The following is a 22,830-nucleotide window of genomic DNA, read 5'->3' as shown; positions in this document are numbered from 1 at the left end:
CAGCAACAGTGCCAGAGCCAGTATATCAACAGCTGATCATTCATATGACAGAGCAGGTCTGAATGAGGGTAGATGGTGCTTTTACTGAGTTTAATTGGCTAAATGTTCTATGAACTCTACCGAAAGAATAAAAAACATTTCTTATTCTGGCTCAAGCTGTGGAGGGCAGGACTTGCTTATTCAGATTAAACCATGCATATTAATTGTCTTGTCTTTTACTAACATTAATCTTGAAACTTACTATTTGAGACAAACTAAATTAATACATTCTTTCTCAAAGTTACGAGCACAATTATTTTATTAACTAAAGGTATTGTAATCAAGATTAACTCACAATACTTTTTTGGTTTGCTTCCCAAAGCAGTAAATGTTGCGGAAAGAACAATGCACATTAGTAACAAAATCATTGATTACTACAGAAAGATGAGAGTGATGATAGTAGTCTATTACAATAATTTAAAGCTTTGTTAGTAAACCGTTGGTTTTCTAATAACTATTAGGTTATGTTTTGGCAGAATGACAACCTAAAAAGTGAATCCACTCAATACATTAAAAACACATTGACATTAACCTGTGCTTTCCACAATGACCATTTAGTCTGGAACATGCCTCCTTGCATTTCTACAACATGGAAAGAAATACAAATGATTTTAACATAAAAGAATCTGAACATTACGGTAATATTGGGATACATATACCATTTGTAAGAGAAATGTATAATATTTCTACAACATTCTTTTTGTTAATGCATAGAATAGATATTGTTTTGTCCCTGACAGCAAAGCATGAAAATAAATCTTTGGGATATGCATCTCCATACATGCAAGGGAAACTGTTCTTACAATACTGATGCTCTGGACATATTTATGAAGGAGTTCCTCCAGGGACTTTCTAGAAATATTATTCCTTAGGTGTAATGTTATATATATATATATGTAGGTCTTTGGTTATTTGGGTTTTCTCCCACGTAAAATTAGAAGTGTCTTGGCGACATTTCGACAGAGTCTCATTCGTCATCTTCAGGCTGTAGCTTTGTGCTTCTGGGAGCATTGCTCCCAGAAGCACGAAGCTGAAGCCTGAAGATGACGAATGAGACTCGTCAACGTCACCAAGAGACTTCCAATTTTATGCGGGAGAAAACCCGAATAACCAAAGACCTACATACAAACACCCGCGAAAACCTCAGAAAACATGTGTGTGTGTGTGTGTGTGTATATATATATATATATATATATATATGGAAGAAACAGCTGCAATCACACATTGCTCCCCAGCCAATCAGAGCACAGCCAAGCTCCCACCCAATCAGTTCAAACCCCACTAGCAGTTAAAAGGAAGAAACAGCTGCGATCACACATTGCTCCCAGAAGCACGAAGCTGAAGCCTGAAGATGACGAATGAGACTTCGTCAACGTCACCAAGACACTTCCAATTTTACACGGAGAAAACCCGAATAACTAAAGATCTACATACAAACACCCGCGAAAACCTCAGAAAACATATGTGTGTGTGTGTGTGTGTGTGTGTGTGTGTATATATATATATATATATGTTTTCTGAGGATTTCACGGGTGTTTGTATGTAGGTCTTTGGTTATTCAGGTTTTCTCCCACATAAAATTGGAAGTATCTTGGCGACGTTTCGACAAAGTCTTATTCGTCATCTTCAGGCTTCAGCTTCGTGCTTCTGGGAGCAATGTGTGATTGCAGCTGTAAGAAAGACCTGCAATCACACATTGCTCCCAGAAGCACGAAGCTGAAGCCTGAAGATGACGAATGAGACTTCGTCGAAACGTCGCCAAGACACTTCCAATTTTACGCGGGAGAAAACCCGAATAACCAAAGACCTACATATATATATATATACGTTGCAGATTATGCAAATAATTTTAAAATGGTTATATGTAAAGGAATGATTTTTGAAGTTGGACTTGAGAAACCAGATGAATTGATATCAATCCCCCAAAAAGGAATTATAATAAAGAAATCATATAGCTTTGTTGTTTTTTATATCAACTCAAATTATACAGCTTCACAATACATTCCCTGGAAGCACTTATTGGAAAAGAGCTGAACATGTAGAATATTTCAAGCACCCAAGTGATTGGAATAATGTGCTTGGCTGAATGTATTTCTATAGAGCTAATAAATGCAACAACAAAAAAAAACAACCTGACTTTTTTTTACTGTCAGAAGCCTAAAGAGAGAGTCCCTGCATTGTTGCAACAAGTAGAGGGGTAAAAGCTGGCAAGGCAAGATGAAGAAAAAGTCTTGACTTTTTTTATATCACACATATCTATTTATCACCAACAGTATCATGACACACACTTTAACAGAAAAAGTTCTCATAAGGGGTTAGAAAGATACAGAAAGAGGATGAAAAGACAAAATCAAGACCCTACACTGACCTTGACTATTAAACACATAGTTTCTCAAAGTCCTTCCATTTTATTCAGAATTGTAAAAGGGAACTGTCAATGCTGATACAAAACACTGAATTGCCGAACAACTCCATTTTGAGTACTCTTTCTGTTCTGAACTGAGCATGAAAAATATTCAGCTTTGTGCATGCCAGCAAACAGGAATAGCAAGGCAAAGGGCATATAATTCAGGCACGTAACTGAAATACAGCATGATCTGTGTTCCATAATTTTACAAATGTAATGGGAAAATCGGGAAAGTATATAGAAGCATATATGTGTATGTATGTATATATTTATAAATATTTATAATATATAACTTACTATAAGAACATGCAATTATTGGTATAGCACCTATTATACAATATAATACAACAGATCTTTTAAATCATTCAGTTTCTCAAAGTATAGGAAATATGCTCCAGCTAGTGCACTCCCTCTGTAGTGCTTGAAACCTGAATGAGGCTACAATTCCACACTGTGCTACATTACTTATGGGGGAAAATACATATTTAAGAGTAAAAAATTTCCAACACATTCTGACAGAACAAGAGAATTCAGTGCAGCTTCAATGCAGCATTAGAAATGTGTTAGCTCACAGAGAAAATGTTCCCTTTTTTATCCAGAGTTACAATTTTGGCAGCAAATAAAATAACATTAAATTAAAAAGAATTTATGTTGGCTAAGGCGTATGATGACTACAACAAGCAGATCAGTAATTGCCAAAGTTCCTCTTATACTTAGCTTCTTCTAATCCAGATCTCCATTTAAAGAACTGGTTATACTTACAGTACGTTACATTCTACATTGTATTCCATTCCATCACTGATTTCTGAATCTGGCAGTCTAAATCAATCACACCTGTGTTTGGGAAAACTAGAAACTGCCAATCTTATTCATTAAGTAATGTTTTTGGGGAATGGAAGACTATCTTTAAACACAAGTTTTAGTGTCCTCTTTTCCATATTTCAAATCAAGCATATTTTGGAGGAAGTGGGAGGGAATCTACCATGTACATCTACACTATGGCAAAATCATGAGGATACTGCAATCCCCTTTCATAGATATAGCACTACTGGTCAGGTATTGGCTGTACATATTGGGAAATGCACATACTACTTTTTTCTATACAATATAGGATTAGAGACTTTAACATTTCAAATACAGTCTTGTAACTTTATCCTAGCAAGTATTACCTCCTAGAGAAAATAAAGGATCTGCTAATTTTCTCTAGCATACTTCAATCACTTTTATAAAGAAGTTTAAAGCTTCAATTGTCTTCTAGATTAAGGATGAAGTTTCAAGTTTAAATGTGTAAACATTTCACCTCTTCTTCAGTTTGATAACACTGGAGATGAACATTATAGTAAAGTTAAGTGAATGAAGTATTTCATAAAAGATAAAAGATTCTACTTAAGTTTTACACTGGCTCTCTCAGTGATGCCCTGAGAAGTAGTTGCAGTCTAATGTAACTATAAAGATGTTACATGATCCCAAACCCTTTGTATTTCTACCATAATTTAAGATTATCTGACTTTTATTTTATAATTGGAACTGTTCCTAGAAATGAATAAACAGTTAAGAAATCAAGTGGATCAGAACCCAAACAGATAATAGAAGCTTTGGGATCTGTACACATTGTTACCTCAAGCTCTTAAAATACAGGGTTGTAATCCTGTGCAATTATATAAATACTTTTTTCTTTTGGTGAAATAATTATTTTTAAAGAAGGAATGTGGGCAATGACCAAAGTAAAATTGTTTGTGAAAAAGGCCAATATTACACAGAAGATTTTGTAGAATTTGCTGTCCCAAATAATGTGCTTAAACACATAGCAGCTGATTAAACCTCAAGCCTAGTAGTGTCCCAATACATTTCTTTCAGGTTTTATAATTTTCCTTGATGAAAATCAGTTTATTGTTTTAATAAATAAAAAGGAAAGAAAAATCATATTAAAACACTAATCTCCCAAACAATGTGATTCCAGATGGACTTTCTGGCTGCTCCATTTCCAATCTCCAGCTTCCCTGATCTGCTTGCTGCCCTTTCGTGGGCAATGCCTGGCCACTCCTATACAAAGTGAGCCATATAAATAATTCATCTGAAAAGTTTTTCTCCAAAAGTCAGGATAAATGCTAATCTTTGAAGACGGTCCCTTTTTTAAAAATACATAGTACACAGACACAACATGCATTAGATTGAATGGAGAGGGGGGGTTGACACCTGACAAGATTCAGTTCCTATCTGCTAAGTTTATTGGCTGATTTGTTCTTTCCAGTGGGAGGTTTAATGCTAGAAGAGTGATGACAAGAACTACTAGATCCTTTCAGACCGTTTTTGCTAGATTTGTTGTAGCAGTGCTCTTGTTGACAGGATCTCCTGGAAGATGAAGAGCCTGAAAGACTAGGAGGCGATTTACTCCTTCCAAGATGTGGGGATGAACTTCTCTGCTCATGGTGTGGCCTTCCACCCCGAGATGGTGAAGAACTGGCAGTACGGGGCAGAGAAGAGCTCCTAGGGGAGGCACTGGGACTGCGTCTGGGAATGACTGGGCTTTTGGGTGGAGTCTTGGGGCTATGTGGAGATCCTGGACTCTTAGATTGTGAAGGGCTTCGTGGTTTTTGAGATCCATTCTGAAGGATCTGAGCCAGGCGGGAGATCAGGTCTGAATCAGAACTGCTACTTCCTAGCACTTTGTACCTCCGCAACCTTGAAAAAAAAGAAGAAATTTGTCATTTCTGCATTCTGTTTTTTAATGCAGGATATGTCATATTACATATATTTTATGTATTTCCATATTCAACTTAAGTTAGGCTTTAAAATGTTTACATTACATTATCATCTCACAACTGGATTACTGTAATTCTCTTTACACAGGGTTGCCTTGAAGATAATTCAGAAGCTACAGCTGGTCTAAAATGCAGTGCACAAGGAATAATAGAGATTCTTGTTATGTCTATGTGCCATTGCTGCTTTTTGAGCTGCACTGGCTACTAGCTAGCTTCCAGATGAAATTCAAAGTTTTGGTCATCATCTGTAAAGCCTTTCAAGTTTTCAACTGGTTCTGCTAGTCTAATATGCTTGGGCAGAGTGAATATGCTCCAAGTGCCTTTAGTTAAATGCTGTCATCTTGTGGGAACAAGGAAGCATTCCTTCATTGTTGGTTCATGCCCTGTGGAACAGCATCCCTCTTAGAGATACATAAGGCTCCCACTCTTCAAATATTCCACAAGTCTCTTAAAACCTAACTCTGTTCTTGGTTAGGCTGTTTCTGGAGTCCAACTTTTTTAAAAAATGTTATTGCTGCTTATTTTATATTACCTAGAATCTTCTCAAAGTTGAACAGCAATAAAACTAATAAGTAAACAGAAAAGAAATCTATACAAGTCATCCCCTATATGAATCTATATAAGTTCTGTTAATTTGATGGATAGGAAAAAGGAACAAATATTGTTAGTACAGGAAGGACACCATCGGTATGTTATGATTTTCTTGCTGAAATCCAGGAAGCTCCTTCTCAAAGATTATTTGAACCCCAAAAAAAAACATTATTATTTAAAACTGATTTTTAAAGATTAACAATCTATACTTTTTAAGATTGTGTTAACATTGCTGCTTAACTGGAGCATTTTATTTTTGACATATTTTGTTTTCTTATTTGCTTATATTTGCAAATTTTAGTATAACTGATTTCCTATATCTAACTTTTTAACCTATATAAAGTTTTCATCTAACATGCAACCTTAGTCTGTATTATATATATGATATACCTATATCATTGGAGAAAGCTGTTAAGCAAGGCTGTCCACTCATTCCCTTCCTATTTATTTTTTACATTAATGATATTATAATGATTATGGAATCACAAAGCTTTTTTGTGATTCACTGTATCACTGAATAGATACAAAATCTCAATTCTAATATATACCAATGACATGATTCTTATCTCTTGCATCAAGTTTGGCTTTAAAAGACTGCTGGTTATTGGTTGAATATTGAGAAAGAATAAAACTGAGGCAATGAACTTTGGCACAAGTAACATGGAAAAAACACATGGTCGATTAACAGCCAAAAAAACTAGCAATGTTCTTCCTTCAAATATCTAGCATCTCCTGCAAGTGGAGGACATCTGATATATCTATTGTTTTAGTAACTGCCTGATGTACAATAAGAGTTATCCTGAAGGTTTTTTTTTTTTAAGTTAAAAGGAAGGCAACTTGTAACCACATCTGAAATATCCATGGCATTGGGCCGGGTTATTTACGGGACCGCCTACTGCTACCGAATACCTCTCACCGACCCGTGCGCTCTCACAGAGAGGGTCTCCTCAGGGTGCCGTCAGCAAGGCAATGTCGTCTGGCGACGCCCAGGGCAAGGGCCTTCTCTGTGGGGGCTCCCACCCTTTGGAACGAACTTCCCCCCGGACTCCGCCAGCTTCCGGACCTTCGGACCTTCCGCCGCGGGCTTAAAACATATTTATTTAATTGTGCAGGACTGAGCTAGGTTTTAAATTTATGGGTTTTAATTGGGTTTTATTTGTATATTTTAATTAACGGGCTTTCAAATAAGTTTCTTAATTGTTTTTATTCTGTATTTATATTTATATGTTTTTAAATGCCTGTGAACCGCCCTGAGTCCTTCGGGAGATAGGGCGGTATATAAATACGATTAATAAATAATAAATAAATAAATAAATAAATCTCAGGACAAAGTGATAGCTCAGATATTACATAGGAAGGGGAATATGAAGGCTTAGTTGAAAATAGTCCAAAACAAAGTCTTCCCCTTAGGTATTCTGTTTCCTGCTAAGGATGAAAATAGGTCTACCCTCAATCTCTGTTAAGACTCGATTTTGCATTACTAAGGTCCTGTGAGAAATTAGAAAGCCTTCAACAATCCTGCATATTTAAAACTCGTTATTTGCAATATATGGGTAGGAATCAATGGACCAAATATTTGTCTCATTTACTATAATTTTTCTGTCACTTGCTATGGAACTTAATTACTCGAGCAGAGAAAATTTAGAAGTAGACTCTCTGAAGAGGATACCTGTAGACATGGTACTGTAGTAACAGTTGTTCAGATTTTCATTGTACACCATTTATAAAAAACATAGAAGCCTTTCCTAGTATAAGTAGTTCTCCCTTAATGCTTCAGAGAGCAGCCTGAAGGTTATGAAGTAACTTTGTGACCAATGCCTGCATTTATGACTTTTGCAGTGTGTGTCTCTCTCTCTCAGCCATATATTTGCCATTACAGTCAGTTAGTACCGTTGTTTTATGTAAAACTGTTAGCACAGACATGATCACATGATTTTAGTAGGGTTGCTTAAAGAGGACTATCCGTATCTTGCTAATATTCCCAGTGTTCCACTACAGAAGGCTTTTACATTCCACTACTTACAGATTATGCCTGTAGCATATCTCAGAGAGCGATTTTGCAAAACATTCAGTGAAACAGCACCTTTGTTCCTACGGTACTGGTCAAATGGAAGACATAATTGTATAATGAGATTAGGAGGAAAACACTGATGATATACCCAAGGAATTGGAGGCAAAAGAACTGAATTACCCTTTTCCACATGCAATTCTATTTATTAGCAATCAGGTTGCTACTTTTGCTATTTCATACAATAGGCGCTATTTCACCTATCTCATACAATAATTTTAGGCAGCTTACAACAATCCACAGAACATACTTAAAAACATACCCTTTCCCACGTATCCCAGATCAAGCATCCTTATAGTTCAATTTCCCATCCTAGTGCAATGCTAGAGGGAAGGCATGTCTTTACAGCCTTCTGGGAGGCTTAAAGGGTAGGGAGCTCTCTGGTGGCACTGTGGCAACCACTGAGGTGGCCACCAAAAATATTTAAGAAAGGTAATCTGGAGCACATTAATACTATCTAAACTAGTAGGAAAAGCAGATAACCTCAGGGAGAGATCGTCCTCCAAGTAACATGCCTTGTGTCATGTATGTCTTTAAAGATGAAAGCCATCCAGAGTCACCTTACCCAGGAGATGGTCAGCATATAAATATAATAAATAAAATAGAAATAAATAAAATAACCAGCACTTTGAATTGCATCCAGAAAACAACTGGAAGCCACTGCAGCTCATGCAGCAGTACTATTGCTCAAATAAACCATGGGACAGCTAAAACTGCATGTCACTGAATTCTGGACCAATTGCAGTTTCCGTATAATTTTCAAGGAAAGCCCCATGTAGAACACATTGCAGCAATTCAAACAGGAGGTAATTAAGGCATCAGTGATTGTCAGCAAGATCTCCCAGTCCAGGAATGGGTGCAAGGCAGATCTGTTTAAAGGACTTCACGGCCACAACTGTCACCTGCTCCTCCAGCAAGAAGCATAAGTCCAAGAGGACCCCAAACTGCAGACCAAATTTGTGCAGGGGAATATTATCCCATCAAGAATATCAGAAATGTCAATTCTCCAGATGCCAGAGGGTCAAAAACCCACAAACAATTCCTTTTGCTAGGAATGATTCAGACCTGTTTTTTCCTCATACAGGCCTTTACAGCTCCAGGGGCTGAGCATGTTGATGCATGACCTCTCCCAATAGCTTCACAATACCTAATAAGATTCTAGGGCTGGACCTGTCTTCCCCTACTAGCATTGACTGGTAGCAGCCATGGAGAAAGAAAGAGAACGACTGAAATTCAGTGTGCCCCACTCCCAGTCCCCAGAACTGGTTGATGGTATCAAAAGCTGCTAAGAGGGCCAGAATGGACACACAAACCACATCGTCAGCTCTCCAAAAGTCATCCAAGTGCTATGTTCTCTTTCAAATTCAATAATACACTTCTAAATTCCAAACTGTAGCACTAGTTTAGTTCAGCTTAATTTCTTTGCATGTGGCACATTTTTACGCAAGTTGCATTTCTTTTTATTATTATTATTATATTTTATTTCATTTTAAGTCTGTTAAGTCTTTTTATTATTGTATGCTGCCTGAAATCAGGCTCTTATGAGATAGGCAGGCAAGTAAATGTGATAAATTAAATTAAATAAAGTTCTGGTATGTTATCAGCTAGTCACAACAATAAAATCATAACTTACTGACTGTATTATAGAATATAAACACAGCTTATTTTATTTCTATTTTCTTCTAACCAAGCCACTTTCACTTATTTTAAATAAAATCTCATTTTGTTATTTTTGATGTTTTTGTTGTTGTTAGTTGCAAAGTCATGTCCAACCCATCGCGACCCCATGGACAACGTTCCTCCAGGCCTTCCTATCCTCTACCATCCTCTGGAGTCCATTTAAGCTCACGCCTACTGCTTCAGTGACTCCATCCAGCCACCTCGTTCTCTGTCGTCCCATTCTTCTTTTACCCTCAGTCTTTCCCAGCATTAGGCTCGTCTCCAGTGAGTCCTTCCTTCTCATTGGTGGCCAAAGTATTTCAGTTTCATCTTCAGGATCTGGCCTTCTAAAGAACAGTCAGGGTTGATTTCCTCTAGGACTGACCGGTTTGATCCCCTTGCATTTTGATGTTTGCATTACAGCAAGTAGAAAACATAATGTATATTCTAACAGCATGATCAAAAGATATATTACAGTGAGGCTCTAAGTTAAATTTTCTGACTATTAAGTATAATTTAATTTAAGTATTTAAAATTATAATTGAATAGACATTTATATTACTGACATACACTACAGATTTCAATACAGAGGGCTTATTATAAAAATGAAAGAATCAGTGTTTTTATATTCAAGTTCTCCACATAGAAATAAACAATTCTTATCATCCCCTTAGAATTATATAACTCAAATCTGAAAACCAAAACATTTAGAAATCTAGTACCTCATATCCACTTCAGGCACTTATTACAAATGTTAATTCATAAAACCTTTCCTCAGTTTTAAAAGAGGAAAAAATTATTTGAATGTGCACTTATGCTTTCTACCAAATAATTAAAGTAACAAGGACTGTGCAATTTGTAAGGTGTATACTTCATATTGCTTAAATAGATGTGTGCACTTACCTAACCTCTACTCCAGGCCTTGTTGGTGGTCTTCCTGGGGGTGGCCGAGGAAAAAACTGAGCTGAGTTTGAAGTGCTAATATTATCTGTAGTAGTCCAAGATACAGGTCTTGGTATTTTGCTCTTTCTGGGTTGAGGATTATTTGATGACAAAAAGCTCTCTTGTACTTGACTCCGCAAATGAGTGTCCAATGTTAATTTGGAAAAGGAGGTCAATACATCTTCTGAAAATGGCATGGAACCTGCTACTGCTGTTTCCGTCAGTGACTTGTCGGAGGCACTTGAAAGGTCACCCAGGAAAGATCTGAGCTGTCGCTTTTCTACCAATAGTCTAACCAAGTCCGTTTGGTGGGCCTTTTTTAGAAGTAGCTTCTCCTTTGCTGAAACAGGAGAAGATTCTGATGAGGAATCTATCTCTTGTGCTAAAACTGGTATGCGACTCTGCCTAGCTACAAATGGCGATCTAACTAATTCTCTTTTGGACTGACTAGAAGTTTCATTCTCTGAAATAGAATAGAATAGTTCTCCATTTCTTTGAATACTTTGCTCTTCTTTTTCTGTTTCATGCAAAAGTGTGGCAAGTTTTACTTGCTGGCATTGCAATTCCTTAGCATGATCAATATCCTCATCATGGAAGCCATTTTCATGTACTTGTATTTCTTGACTTTCATGTTTGTAAGCAAATAGGTCAGTGCTTCTTGACAGAGAAACATCTGATGTTTCAGCAGCTGACTGTTTCTGTAATTCCTGTTTTGTACCCTGATTTAGTAAGGAGCAGCTAGCCAAAGGTCTTGGTTCTTCTGGGTCTGAAATAACCTGAGGTCCATCCAAAACAGATTCTGTGCTTCTTGAAGCAGTTAAGCAGGGTTCCTTAATTTGTATTTCAACAGCATCTTCACAAGCAATGAAAGGCTCTTTGTCATCTATTCCTTCAACAAGATTCACGTTTTCCCTTCCTTCTTGTTTCTTCATGTATTGTTCAAGTAAATTTGTTTGGCTATTATTCTGGTTTTCAATGCCTTCATCAACATCTTTATCAAGTGTCCCTTGGTTGCAATCTAATTTGAGAATTAATTCTGTTCTACTGCTGCTAAAAGTCAATGCACCATTTGCCATTTGCAAGGCAGCAACATTCTCCCTAGGGGAGGAAAGTTCAACTGTATGTTCCAAAACCCGAGGATCCCGATCTTTCTTGTCTAGATGCTGCCCGTAATGAAAACTCTCAGAAGTAGACTGTGTGGATGCCATTGATGGCCTGGGGATTGTAACCTGTAAAGAAAATATTTAAATAATGAGTTGACCATAAATTATTTGTTTTTGACATCACCATATACTATCAAATCAAATTCAAAATAGTATTTAATTTCTTTTTCATTATATCTTGAATACAATGAAAAAGAAGAGAAGTTTCAGTCCAATTTGGGATCACTTAACAATAGGATGATTCTTATCAAAATCACTTATCTTATTCCTCTCACTCTCTAAATGTATCTGTCTTTATCCACCTTATTTTATTTGCTCTAATTAGTCCTTTTTACATGCTTTTAATTTAACTGATGTACTTTCATTTCTTAATTACACAATGTAAAAATGTATTTGCAACCTTCTATTTTATTTTATTTTCCTTTTCTTGTTAAAGTTTTAACGGGCTCTAAGGAGGCAGGCCTAAGTAGTCTAATCTTATACCTCTTTACTGAAAACTCAACTTTACTTTGGTGTAAAGATACATCAGATTGTAACTTCAGTCTATAAGAAAATATAGTGAGAATTATTGGAAACGTGACCTACAAATTCCATAAGCATCAATGGTGTCAGTCTTTTGACATAATTGTCTTCATTTGCTGGATGAGTGATCTTATGAACTATTTTGAAGTTATTTCCAATAAGAAATATTATAAGAATATACTTAATAAGGAATAGTTACTATACACAATAGAAAATCTGATTAATTCATAGATCATTTGTTTGTTGTGCTTTAAATGTTTGCCTTTTGTCTTCAACATTCATCAAACTATTTTGCATCAGAGCAAAAATAGTCTGTTATATCCTCTATACTCCTCCCATCTACTTCAGATTATTACTGAATCTGTTTCTATAATCACTGTCCCAATTTGCTTTCTACTTATCTTTCTGCACAGCCTTTCCACTCTACTTGCTTCACTGGCACTGACCTTTATCAGTGCCTTCAACTGTAAAAATCTCTCCTCCTGACAGGTTTGTCCCTGTTCCTTGAACACAAAATATTCCTTTGCGTACATGCATGAAAGATATGTGACAACAGTATGCAAAATTCCACTGTTAAACCATAAATGAAAAGATAACTAAAGCAAGGATGTTAACAAATAATAAGAAAAGAGGCCTATTTAAGGAGAATTCATAAGAAAGTACACAGCTAAAGTAAAATATCTGAAAGTAATCACAGAAGAGATATAACAATGGCAAATGAGGGTAAAATAAGATGGGACAACTATATTGAAAAATTTTATAAAATGGATTATGGGATGTCAGAAACATTTTCAGAAAGAGAACATACTTAAAAATCAACTTTACAGAAACTGAGCTAATACAGGAACAGACCAGCTGCCAAATAAAAAAAGAACAGATTCATTGAACTATTTAAAGCTGTTAACAGAAAAGGTAATTCAGAATACTAGCTGAACAATACAGAACAACACTGTGTTCCAAAGACTGGAAGAGACTGGTGTGCATCTCTACTCCAAAGATAGGAAATTCAAAAGAATGTGCAAATTACCAAACCAAGACTGCTTTCATAGTTAACACAAGGAAAGTTTTCTTAAAGAACTTACAGGGAAGAATACAAACTAATTATGAAAAGAGAAATTCCAAATAAAATCAAACTTCAGAAGAAAATGGGAACAGATGAAATCACACAGCTAATATAAAGTAGATAATGAAATAGGAGAACGTAAGATGATTTATCTTTGCTTTGTGACATGAATTATGCCAGAATATGGATCGTAAGACAGCTAAATAGTGTGCCAAAACTTTGATTATTCTTTTGAAGAATCATAACAATTATTAAGAGTTGAATTTGGAGAAACAGAACAGCTCAGAATAAGTAAGTGAATCAGATGATGCACACTGTTCATAACATGCACAATAAATGTATAAATGGCAGAATTGGAGGAAATCCCAGCTGGAATCAAAATTGGGGTCTCATTAACATTAACATTAAAAAGTTAATATAAATCAACAATATTACTTTATTACCCAAAAGTTTTTTAAAAGCTTGTGTAAGAATGAAAAGAAAAATCCAAGTTAAGGTGGCAGATGAATATATTTTTTTCCCTTGGGATCAAGAAGAGATAAAAATAAACAATGTGTTTGAGAAATAAAGAGATTATCGGGAAGGGAGAAAATGACACATTTAGACAAGACCATGAAGTATAAGAACATTTCAATGATGACAAATACCAGAACATTTAATGCTTTAAGTGCTTTTTCAATGATCATGTTCAGATTTGAAAGTTGAATACTTGAGAATAAGTGAGAGAGAAAGATAGATTCCCTGAAATAATAAATTGAGGGATGTCTTGTTTTATAGATTGCAAGAGAAGTTGATTAGTCTTGGGCCAAATAAAAACTGTCTATTTCCTTGATGTGATAAAATAGGAGGAAGTTATGAAAAACGTGTAAAGAAAAATATTCACAATTTTTTACAAAAATCAAGAGGTGTTCGTAGATGGTTGTTCATCAGTAAAATCAAGGAACAATGGAAAGAAAAAGAAAAGGATTGGCCCTATTTAATTTGTGCTCTGGCTCCACTTACTGGCAGTTTGGAGCTCCTTAAGGAATGTTGCCCTCAAAAATAAAAATAAAAATGCTCCATACTCGATTTAAACAGATACAAATAGGAGAAGAAGAAACAAGGGGAAGAAAATGCCATGAAAGAAGAAAAGAAGAAAAAATATAATAATGGATAGTAATTGGAAAACCTGATGATTTCATTCAGTTGCAATCCTGCATTGGATTCCAATAGATTCTTGCATTCAGAATTCTCATTGCTACCACAAAGCAGATAACAAGGCTATTATTTTCTTTGAATAGATAACAAACTGATTTGATTGAAAAAATTAATGTAGCACCAAAGAACTGACAGGTTACGGTAAATGTATTCAAATATAGACATAATTATACTCGAGTTGTTTTTTTAAGCCCTCGGCTTATACTCGGATCGGCTTATACTCGGATCGGCTTATACTCGGATCGGCTTATACTGGTCTATCTGACTTATACTCGAGTTGTTTTTTTAAGCCCTCGGCTTATACTCGGATCGGCTTATACTCGGATCGGCTTATACTCGAGTTTTTTTTCTTTTTTCACATTTTACGGACGGAAGCCCTGCGGTGCAGTGAGAGGGCGGGCGGGGAGCCGCCAGCCTTCTCAGCTGAGGGAGGGAGGCTTTCCCCAACCGGTAGGTGCCTCATTTCCCACCCTCGGCTTATACTCGAGTCCCCAGTTTACCCCAGTTTTTGGGGTAAAATTGGGGACCTCGGCTTATACTCGGATCGGCTTATATTCGAGTATATACGGTAATTTATTAGCTACAAACATCTATCAGGGTTTTTTATATATACAGAATTGAAACAGATTAGGCACATCCAGGTTTTTTTCCTCTTTCAATTCTTCGTTTATTTTTCAAATATTAAATATATGTTTAGCTTTTGTCTTCCTGTTGCAATAGTTACTTTCATTAAAAGGAAATAATCATTCTGAAAAATTGAGATATTGTTTCTTGTTTTGTTTTGGATCCTATGGCCATTATGTAAGATTGTGTAGTTAATCTTACATAATAGCAGTATACAGGTCCTCCATTGAGGATCTGTATACTGCATGAATCAAGAAGAGGGCTGTGAAAATATTTACAGACCCCTCGCATCCTGGACATAAACTGTTTCAACTCCTACCCTCAAAACGACGCTATAGAGCACTGCACACCAGAACAACTAGACACAAGAACAGTTTTTTCCCGAAGGCCATCACTCTGCTAAACAAATAATTCCATCAACACTGTCAAACTATTTACTGAATCTGCACTACTATATAATCTTCTCATAGTTCCCATCACCAATCTCTTTCCACTTATGACTGTATGACTATAACTTGTTGCTGGCAATCCTTATGATTTATATTGATATATTGACCATCAATTGTGTTGTACATGTTGTACCTTGATGAACGTATCTTTTCTTTTATGTACACTGAGAGCATATGCACCAAGACAAATTCCTTGTGTGTCCAATCACACTTGGCCAATAAAAATTCTGTTCTATTCTATTCTATTCTATTCTATTCTATTCTATTCTATTCTATTCTATTCTATTCTATTCTAATGCCCAGGATCAGAGTTCTAACTCCTAAATTATTAAAACTGCTAATTTTTAATAATAACTGCATTTTCACCATAAACAAGGTAAAACAGCAGGGGTTAAAAATGTATGAAATCTAATTAAAGAGATTACTTCTTGCTACATAGAAAATATGGCTTATAGAAAGAAAATTTGACCTTTGGAATATTTTTTTATCCTTTTTATTGCCCAATAATATTCAATTAGAAACAAAAATTTATATTGAGAGAAATAGTATTTTATATAAAAAGCAAAAAGTTACATGCAGAAATGAATTTTACATATGATAATGCTTATGGTGGGATGGAGTCAAATTAAAGGTTAAGCTTTAATTAGTCATCATTAGATTAGTTGCTCTACTAATATAAAGTTATTTTTCTTATGTTAAAATAACATGGATAACATCTATTATGAAAGAAAGCTTGAGTGTTCTGTTCTTAGATTAATTGGAGTTTTTCATTTGACAGTTTTAAAACTACTGATTCCTATTATTAAACTCGTGTCTTGAATAATATGTATTTTAGCATTCTGCTTATTAAAAAAATGCAAATGTTTACCTTCTCAATCAATAAATTAGATCCTCTCTTTCTCTTTTTTGTATTTGTAATAAGCATATATCAGTTTTAATTTTAACAGCTTTAATTTTGAGTCTTATTTATTGAAATTATTCCCCAAACTTTAAATTACAAAAAAGTCATTCATAATTTCTGAAAAATAATTTTATCTTCTACATAAAGGATTAGTTAGTGGATTCACTCTGATCTATCCTGTGAAGATTTTGCCATTGTTTTAAAACAGTTTACTCTTTCTCAAAAAAGCTGTATCTCCCAGCTTTCAGTTTTTCTACTCAGACAAATAAACCAAATCTCAGCCCTGCATATAGGAACTGTAAAGCTTTTCAAATGACTAACAGTGTAGTTGCTTTGATGAAAATGAAGATGCATTCACCTGCTGAAGTTGTGCTTTTGAGATGTGAATGACAGTGGGAAACTTGTTTCCAGAGGGAATAACAGGAAGTTGCCTACAGGAAGGTGACCAGGAAGAGGAAGAGTGGCTCTCTGCTGATTGACTCCTTGGAAAGCTTGTCACTTTCTTAGGATCCATGTGGGTGATGAAGTGCGAGATAGGGTTCAGGGTACAGAAGATGTTGGGGCTTGAAATTCGTGGGATGGAGAAATGTGACATATGAAATGAGCTGAGCTGTGAGAATATGGCAAGGAAAAGAAAGAAAATGTTTCAAATATTTAATAAGACCATTTTATTATTCTTTATCTAGTTTTATACATTAGTCTTCCAATAGTTATTTCCAATAATAAACCAAACCATTTTTTAAAAATGAAACTAGAAAGACCACTTATTTTATTCCTCTGATTTAGCAATATTTTCCCATATACCACTAATAACACAGAAAATTCAGAAAAGTGATTATAAAATAATGCTACTAGTAAAAGTAGTACTAGTAGTATTAGTAGTAGTATTACTAAAAAAAATGTGATTGCCTTGTAAATCCTACCTGACAAAAATAACCAATAGTGAAATGTACTGAATTGGATCCAGGTCTTGCTTCCACAATTGGAAAAGCTTATTCTATTTATAAAAGGAGAACACTTCCCTGGGCAGTATAGCAATATTTGCTAATTTCCCTTGCTTTATTATTCCCTTATACTTCCCCATAATATTCTTTGTGTGGTGTTGGAAATCTCTTCAGGGAACTATTCAGGGAAATAAAACCTGGATCCGACCCAATGTTCATTCCAAACAGTGTTTTTTATCAGCTTGCAAATATAACACTCTACTGTAAACACATTGTTCAGATACACATAATGACTATTACAGAATAATAGAACAAAGGACCTGGTTACTTACCTATAATTGCAGTTCTTTAGGTCTGTGAATCTGCATGTATGGGTTCTGCACATGCACAGTAACCTACGTGGAGCATTCTGGAACCTTAGACTTTTGGTAGGAAGACCATTTCCCTTCACTAGATTCAGCATATGAAATTAGGATTCCTGCCATTGTCATCCATTTCAAAGAAACCACAACAGGACAATACTGACAATGCTGTCCTTGAAACCAGGTCGGAAGGATGGATGGTTGGCATTTGATTCACAGATGGCCATGTTAAGAATGAGTTACAGGTAAATAACCAGTGGTTTCTATGATTTACATACACGGCTCAGTAGCAAGGTACTATACAAGGAGATTGGTAAACAATAAAAAAAAAGAAAAACTGAGAATTAAACTGCCCTGCCAAATTATCCACTCAAAAAAACAATCCCCGCTAAGGTCAGGCGGCTATAATAAAGTGAACGCCCAACTGATGTTAAAGAGAGATCCGACTGCTAATGAAGCCATCAGATTCACAGAATAGCAAATCTGGATTTGTCTGTCCAAATATAATTGTTCATGTGATTTATTCGGCAAAAAACATTTCTGTTGCCTATTACAAGAGAGAAATAAAAATGGATCCTTCTTATATTGAAGTCAGAAATGAATATCAAGCATATACATAATTATTTCTAAGGAACTTTCTGGATTTGAAAAAAATGAGAGGGAAGATCTCTTATAAGTGAAAATGAGAGACTGTTTTCAGCAGGAGAGGTAATGGAGACCACAGACTCACTTTCTCCTTTTAGAAAATTAGGTAAGATTCACCTGAATGCAAAAACATAGAGTTCAATAAAATGTCAGACTGAATGTCAGACTGATGTGATCACAATGACTAATGCTGTCTTCTGAGAGAATAAATGGAGAAGTCAGGTAGCTAAGGTCTTAAAGGGCTTTGTCAGACAGACAAAAAACAAAGTATTGTACAACTTTCACAAACTGCTTCACAGCCAGATGAGAAAAAACAGAAATTCCTTTAATCAGATTATGAACAGGATAAAGTTTTACAGACAAAAATAAAGCCTCTTCTTAAGCCACAATAAAAATTCCAAAACACAGCATGAAATCTGGAATGGTATCATGGAAGGTTAGGAAAACTGAGGAACCTGCCCTACTTCATCATATTAACTTTCTGAATTTAAGGCTTCCAATCCAGCAAAGATCTGATCTACTGCAACTAAGGATTTATAGATGTAATCTCCAAATAATGAGTTAGGAGGGGAATGAGATCTGGGTCAAACTGGCAATGCATTATGTCTCTGAGAAATTAGACAAGGGACGCTAAGCCAAGCTTAACAAAGCTATCAGGATTTGGATACGGAAGCTAGACTAGAACAGAACTACCATCATCTTAAATTTGATAAAGACTCCTAATGTATAACACTAAGGAAGGCTTTATCCAAGAATTTTTGGCTATTTGAAACAGGATGAGGTGTATCGAAAATTGGACTAGCATAGCAGTAAAATCCTCCACAAATGAAAATACTGGTTCCTATATGATTAATTTGGTTGTTTAAATTCACACTAAGGAACATGACAATCCAGTTTATTTATATTATGTGCATACCAACATCTTCTGAATTAAAGAAAATATGTGATCACTATTTTGACATCCATGGTGTCGATAGAAGGCAAAAGTTGAACAAATGAAGAAAGCAGATTCTCCCCAATCAGATACAGGAACTACAGTCCACTTTACTGCTACATCTAGGTTAGCCAGAAGAATTAGAAATGTTGGTTTCAAAGCCTATTTCAAGATAGAAGATACCTAGGGCAGATAATCATTCCAGAAATGAAGAGGTAACACATATTTTGAGGCAGTAGCCAGAAGTGGGCTGTCCTAAAGTGGTTTGCACTAGTGTGATTCAATGTAGCCACTAAAAATGGATTAGTTTGATATACCCAGCTCTTTATCCTTGGATATTGTCTCCTACAACACAATTAAACTGTCTTTATAAAATCAAAACATTGTGTAGTTTGCTCAACTATGTTGATAAAAAATTTAGTAGGTATATATAGAACAATGAATCATAGCCAGAAAATCCAACTGGGAACTTAGAGCAGTAATATTGTGAGTGAAGAGGATGGCCTTGAAGGACAGAGAGAACATCTGTTTCCAAGGCAACAATCAATGAATGAGCCTCGAGCCCAGGACAAGAATGTGGTTTGCAAAAATGCCTGAGACAGACCTCCCTCTAATTCACCCAAAGACAAAGGAAGCATATTCTGCCTTATAAGTTTAATATCAAACATATTTTTTTTATTTGCATTTATATCCCGCCCTTCTCCAAAGACTCAGGGCAAAGACTCAGGATGAAGACTATGTTAGCAATAGTCTTCATCTTATTTGTATATTTTTATACAAAGTCAACTTATTGCCCCCAACAATCTGGGTCCTCATTTTACCTACCTTATAAAGGATGGAAGGCTGAGTCAACCTTGGGCCTGGTGGGACTAGAACCTGCAGTAATTGCAGGCAGCTGTGTTAATAACAGACTGTCTTACCAGTCTGAACCACAGAGGCCGATATTGAGACAGACCTCACCCTAATTCACCTGAAGACAAAGTAAGTATATTCTGCCTTATAAGGTTAATATCACACGTATTAAGTAGAACTGAAACACTGAAAAACAGGTGCTATGTAAACTTAAATCTACTTTTATTAGACTAATAATAGTAACAAAAGTCTTGCAAATCTGAATGTGCTTTCTTTCTCCTCCTTTTATCTTTATGATAATGGGGGGCAGGGGGCTAAATAAATGTTTAGCTTGTAAGTAAATTTTATTTTTCTCACTCAAGCTATTATTGGAGTTAAATTTGAGATCAGTAGTAAAATCTCCATATTCATTCCTAGGCAAAATTGATTGAGTTGTCTTTCTTTTTCTGGGCTTCAGTATACCAAGAAGTGTTTAAATATGAAATTATTTTAATGTTTATACTATGTGGCTTTCACTTTTAAGTTATACTTTTTACTGTATAGATTTTTTCATGCCACAGTTGCAGGTTGCTTTGAGGAAGACTTTCTAAAACAGCTGAGGATTAACCATGTAATACAAAAAAATATACTCTTATTTTTATCTTATGTAAAGGAAATATATATTTTAGAAGCTGTAACAAGTAGAGCATATAAATTATCTTTGATATAAAGCTGTATGATAAATTATTTTACATGTTCACCTCTATAGAACCTGTTCTTAATACATAATTTACTCAATTTGACTACATTAATACATATTTTTAAAACACTAACATTATAATTGCAATTATAGTAAAGCACATAGAATGCAGTTACTGTGCTGTACCATAGCTGAAACCTGTTTGCCAGGTTTTTCCAAATAATTTGCTTTTTCCAGGATTCTTTGTACTTTTAAGATCACCTGTTTCTATATAACCTTTCCTAAAAGGTAAATTGGAGAAGCATAAATTTATTTAAAACAGTTGACTTGAGCAAAGACTTATTAAGGATGAAGTACACCACAACATCTTTCACAGTGAGAAAACTACCCCTTTATTCAAAGAACTGTTAACAGCTTGAATCCCATGCCCTGCCATTTCAAGGGCAAAATTAAGTAATCATAAGGGGCAGAGATCTAACCATAAAGTAAGGAACTGACAGTACAGAGGGCTCTACACATTCCCTTAGGACTTACAGACACAAAATTATCTCAATTAGGTTCTCAATATATTGAAGCAAGACCATGGTAGTCATTGGTGGCCATATAGTCCTAGGCTACTCCAGACTTCTCACCAAGTGAAAGTAAAGTTCTCCAACAGTACTAACCTAGGGAACTCTTGAAATCTCAACAATAGGGATAGTACTCCTAGCAGAGATGCCACTGTTCAGTATGGGAAGCAGTATAAAAGTGGCAATGCCAAGGAGCCCTTTGGGACCAACTGCATAAAGGAGGTCTCACATCTGGTTATCTATAAAGTAGTGCCTCTTAATGCCAATAAAATCTCACAGAGGATAACATCTTCTCCCTTTCCCCTGCCCTAGGAACATGGATAATACAGGACCTAAAACTCAGATCAGCCTATTCTTGAGAGAGGAACCGCTTCCTACTTCCCTACCCAGGTTTCAGTTAATCTCAGTCTGAGTTCAGATATAAAGAGCTGTTATGGAAAATAAAGACTTTTGAAAATTAACCTTGTCTGCAGGAGAAGGATATTTAAACAGTATATTTTTGTAGCACTAAATTAGGATTTTGTTTTATGGTTGAATCAATTTATTGAATCAATTTATTATATTAGTAATAACAGGAAGCTTTGAATTTAGTAATAATATGTATTAAGAACGTTACAGAAAAAACGTATGTGCATTTCTATCCTTAGTGTTTGGTCACAGATCAAACTATGTTTATAACAACTCTTACGCTCAGTAATACCACTTTCAGTCATTGCTATTCTTTTTTTTTTTTTTGAATGAAAAAAAGTATAACATGTACTCCCAAACGTGCTTTTCCAAAAGGCACCTGGATTTTCTTGGTTTTTTCTTTGAAAGATTTATCATAAATCCCCCCATTCCTCACCAGTCAGTCAGAACTGAAGAAACTTCTTGAATGACAAGAGAAACATTTTCAAAGAAAAAAAAATCCAAGGAAGTCGAATTGCCTTTTGAAAAGATCAAGTAAAACCTGGATGATTGAGAATCTCCATAGATACAGTATATACTATGTACTGTAATTATATATTGTATTTAAAGATGTGCTGTATTGAACAAAAATAGTAAAGAAGAAAAACTGCAAACAAAATCTAGGAACAGGAACGGCCATGATGTTGGCCAGAAAAGAAGACAGAACCATTCTCTCGGAAAATCTGAAATCTGAAACAAAACATTAAGATGTTCAAATAACATGGCCCAGAAGATGGAAGATATTTGTAGTGACTGATTCTTGGCGTGTACATTTTCAGACAAATAAAATAGTTTCAGATATCAGGCAGCAAAGCCAATTTATATTTTTACATGGAAGAGTTAACTTTTCTAGACTATATTAAAGTAAAACATATATTTAATAGCAGTTACTAGCATCTGAAAATAAAGACTTAAAATGGAGTAAGCCCATATGTACACTCCATCACTTTTCTTTATTTCTGAAATAATCATTAGCTCCTTTTGGGCTATAATTCGTATTTTAAAAAATAC

At 35.3% G+C, this 22,830-nt stretch overlaps 1 protein-coding gene across 3 annotated transcripts in view; it reads right to left on the bottom strand.

The window, feature by feature from the left end:
- Positions 1-1,780: 1,780 nt before the first annotated feature.
- The window catches only part of TTBK2 (tau tubulin kinase 2), a 65,635-nt gene continuing 44,585 nt past the window's right edge, over positions 1,781-22,830 (bottom strand). For 2 of the 3 annotated variants that reach the window (XM_058161983.1, XM_058161985.1), the window contains exons 14-16: positions 16,746-16,997; positions 10,430-11,697; positions 1,782-5,128 (exon numbers count right to left, since the gene is read on the bottom strand). In XM_058161983.1, coding sequence (XP_058017966.1) covers positions 4,660-5,128; positions 10,430-11,697; positions 16,746-16,997 — 1,989 coding nt within the window. In that variant the 3' untranslated portion in view covers positions 1,782-4,659. Of the gene's footprint in view, positions 5,129-10,429; positions 11,698-16,745; positions 16,998-22,830 lie in introns of all 3 variants that reach the window. The other variant, XM_058161986.1, reaches the window with a different exon arrangement.

The sequence above is a fragment of the Ahaetulla prasina genome, chromosome 1 (genome assembly GCF_028640845.1).
Source record: "Ahaetulla prasina isolate Xishuangbanna chromosome 1, ASM2864084v1, whole genome shotgun sequence".
In the NCBI taxonomy this organism is placed as follows: domain Eukaryota; kingdom Metazoa; phylum Chordata; class Lepidosauria; order Squamata; family Colubridae; genus Ahaetulla; species Ahaetulla prasina.
This window is presented reverse-complemented; position numbering and strand designations above follow the sequence as displayed.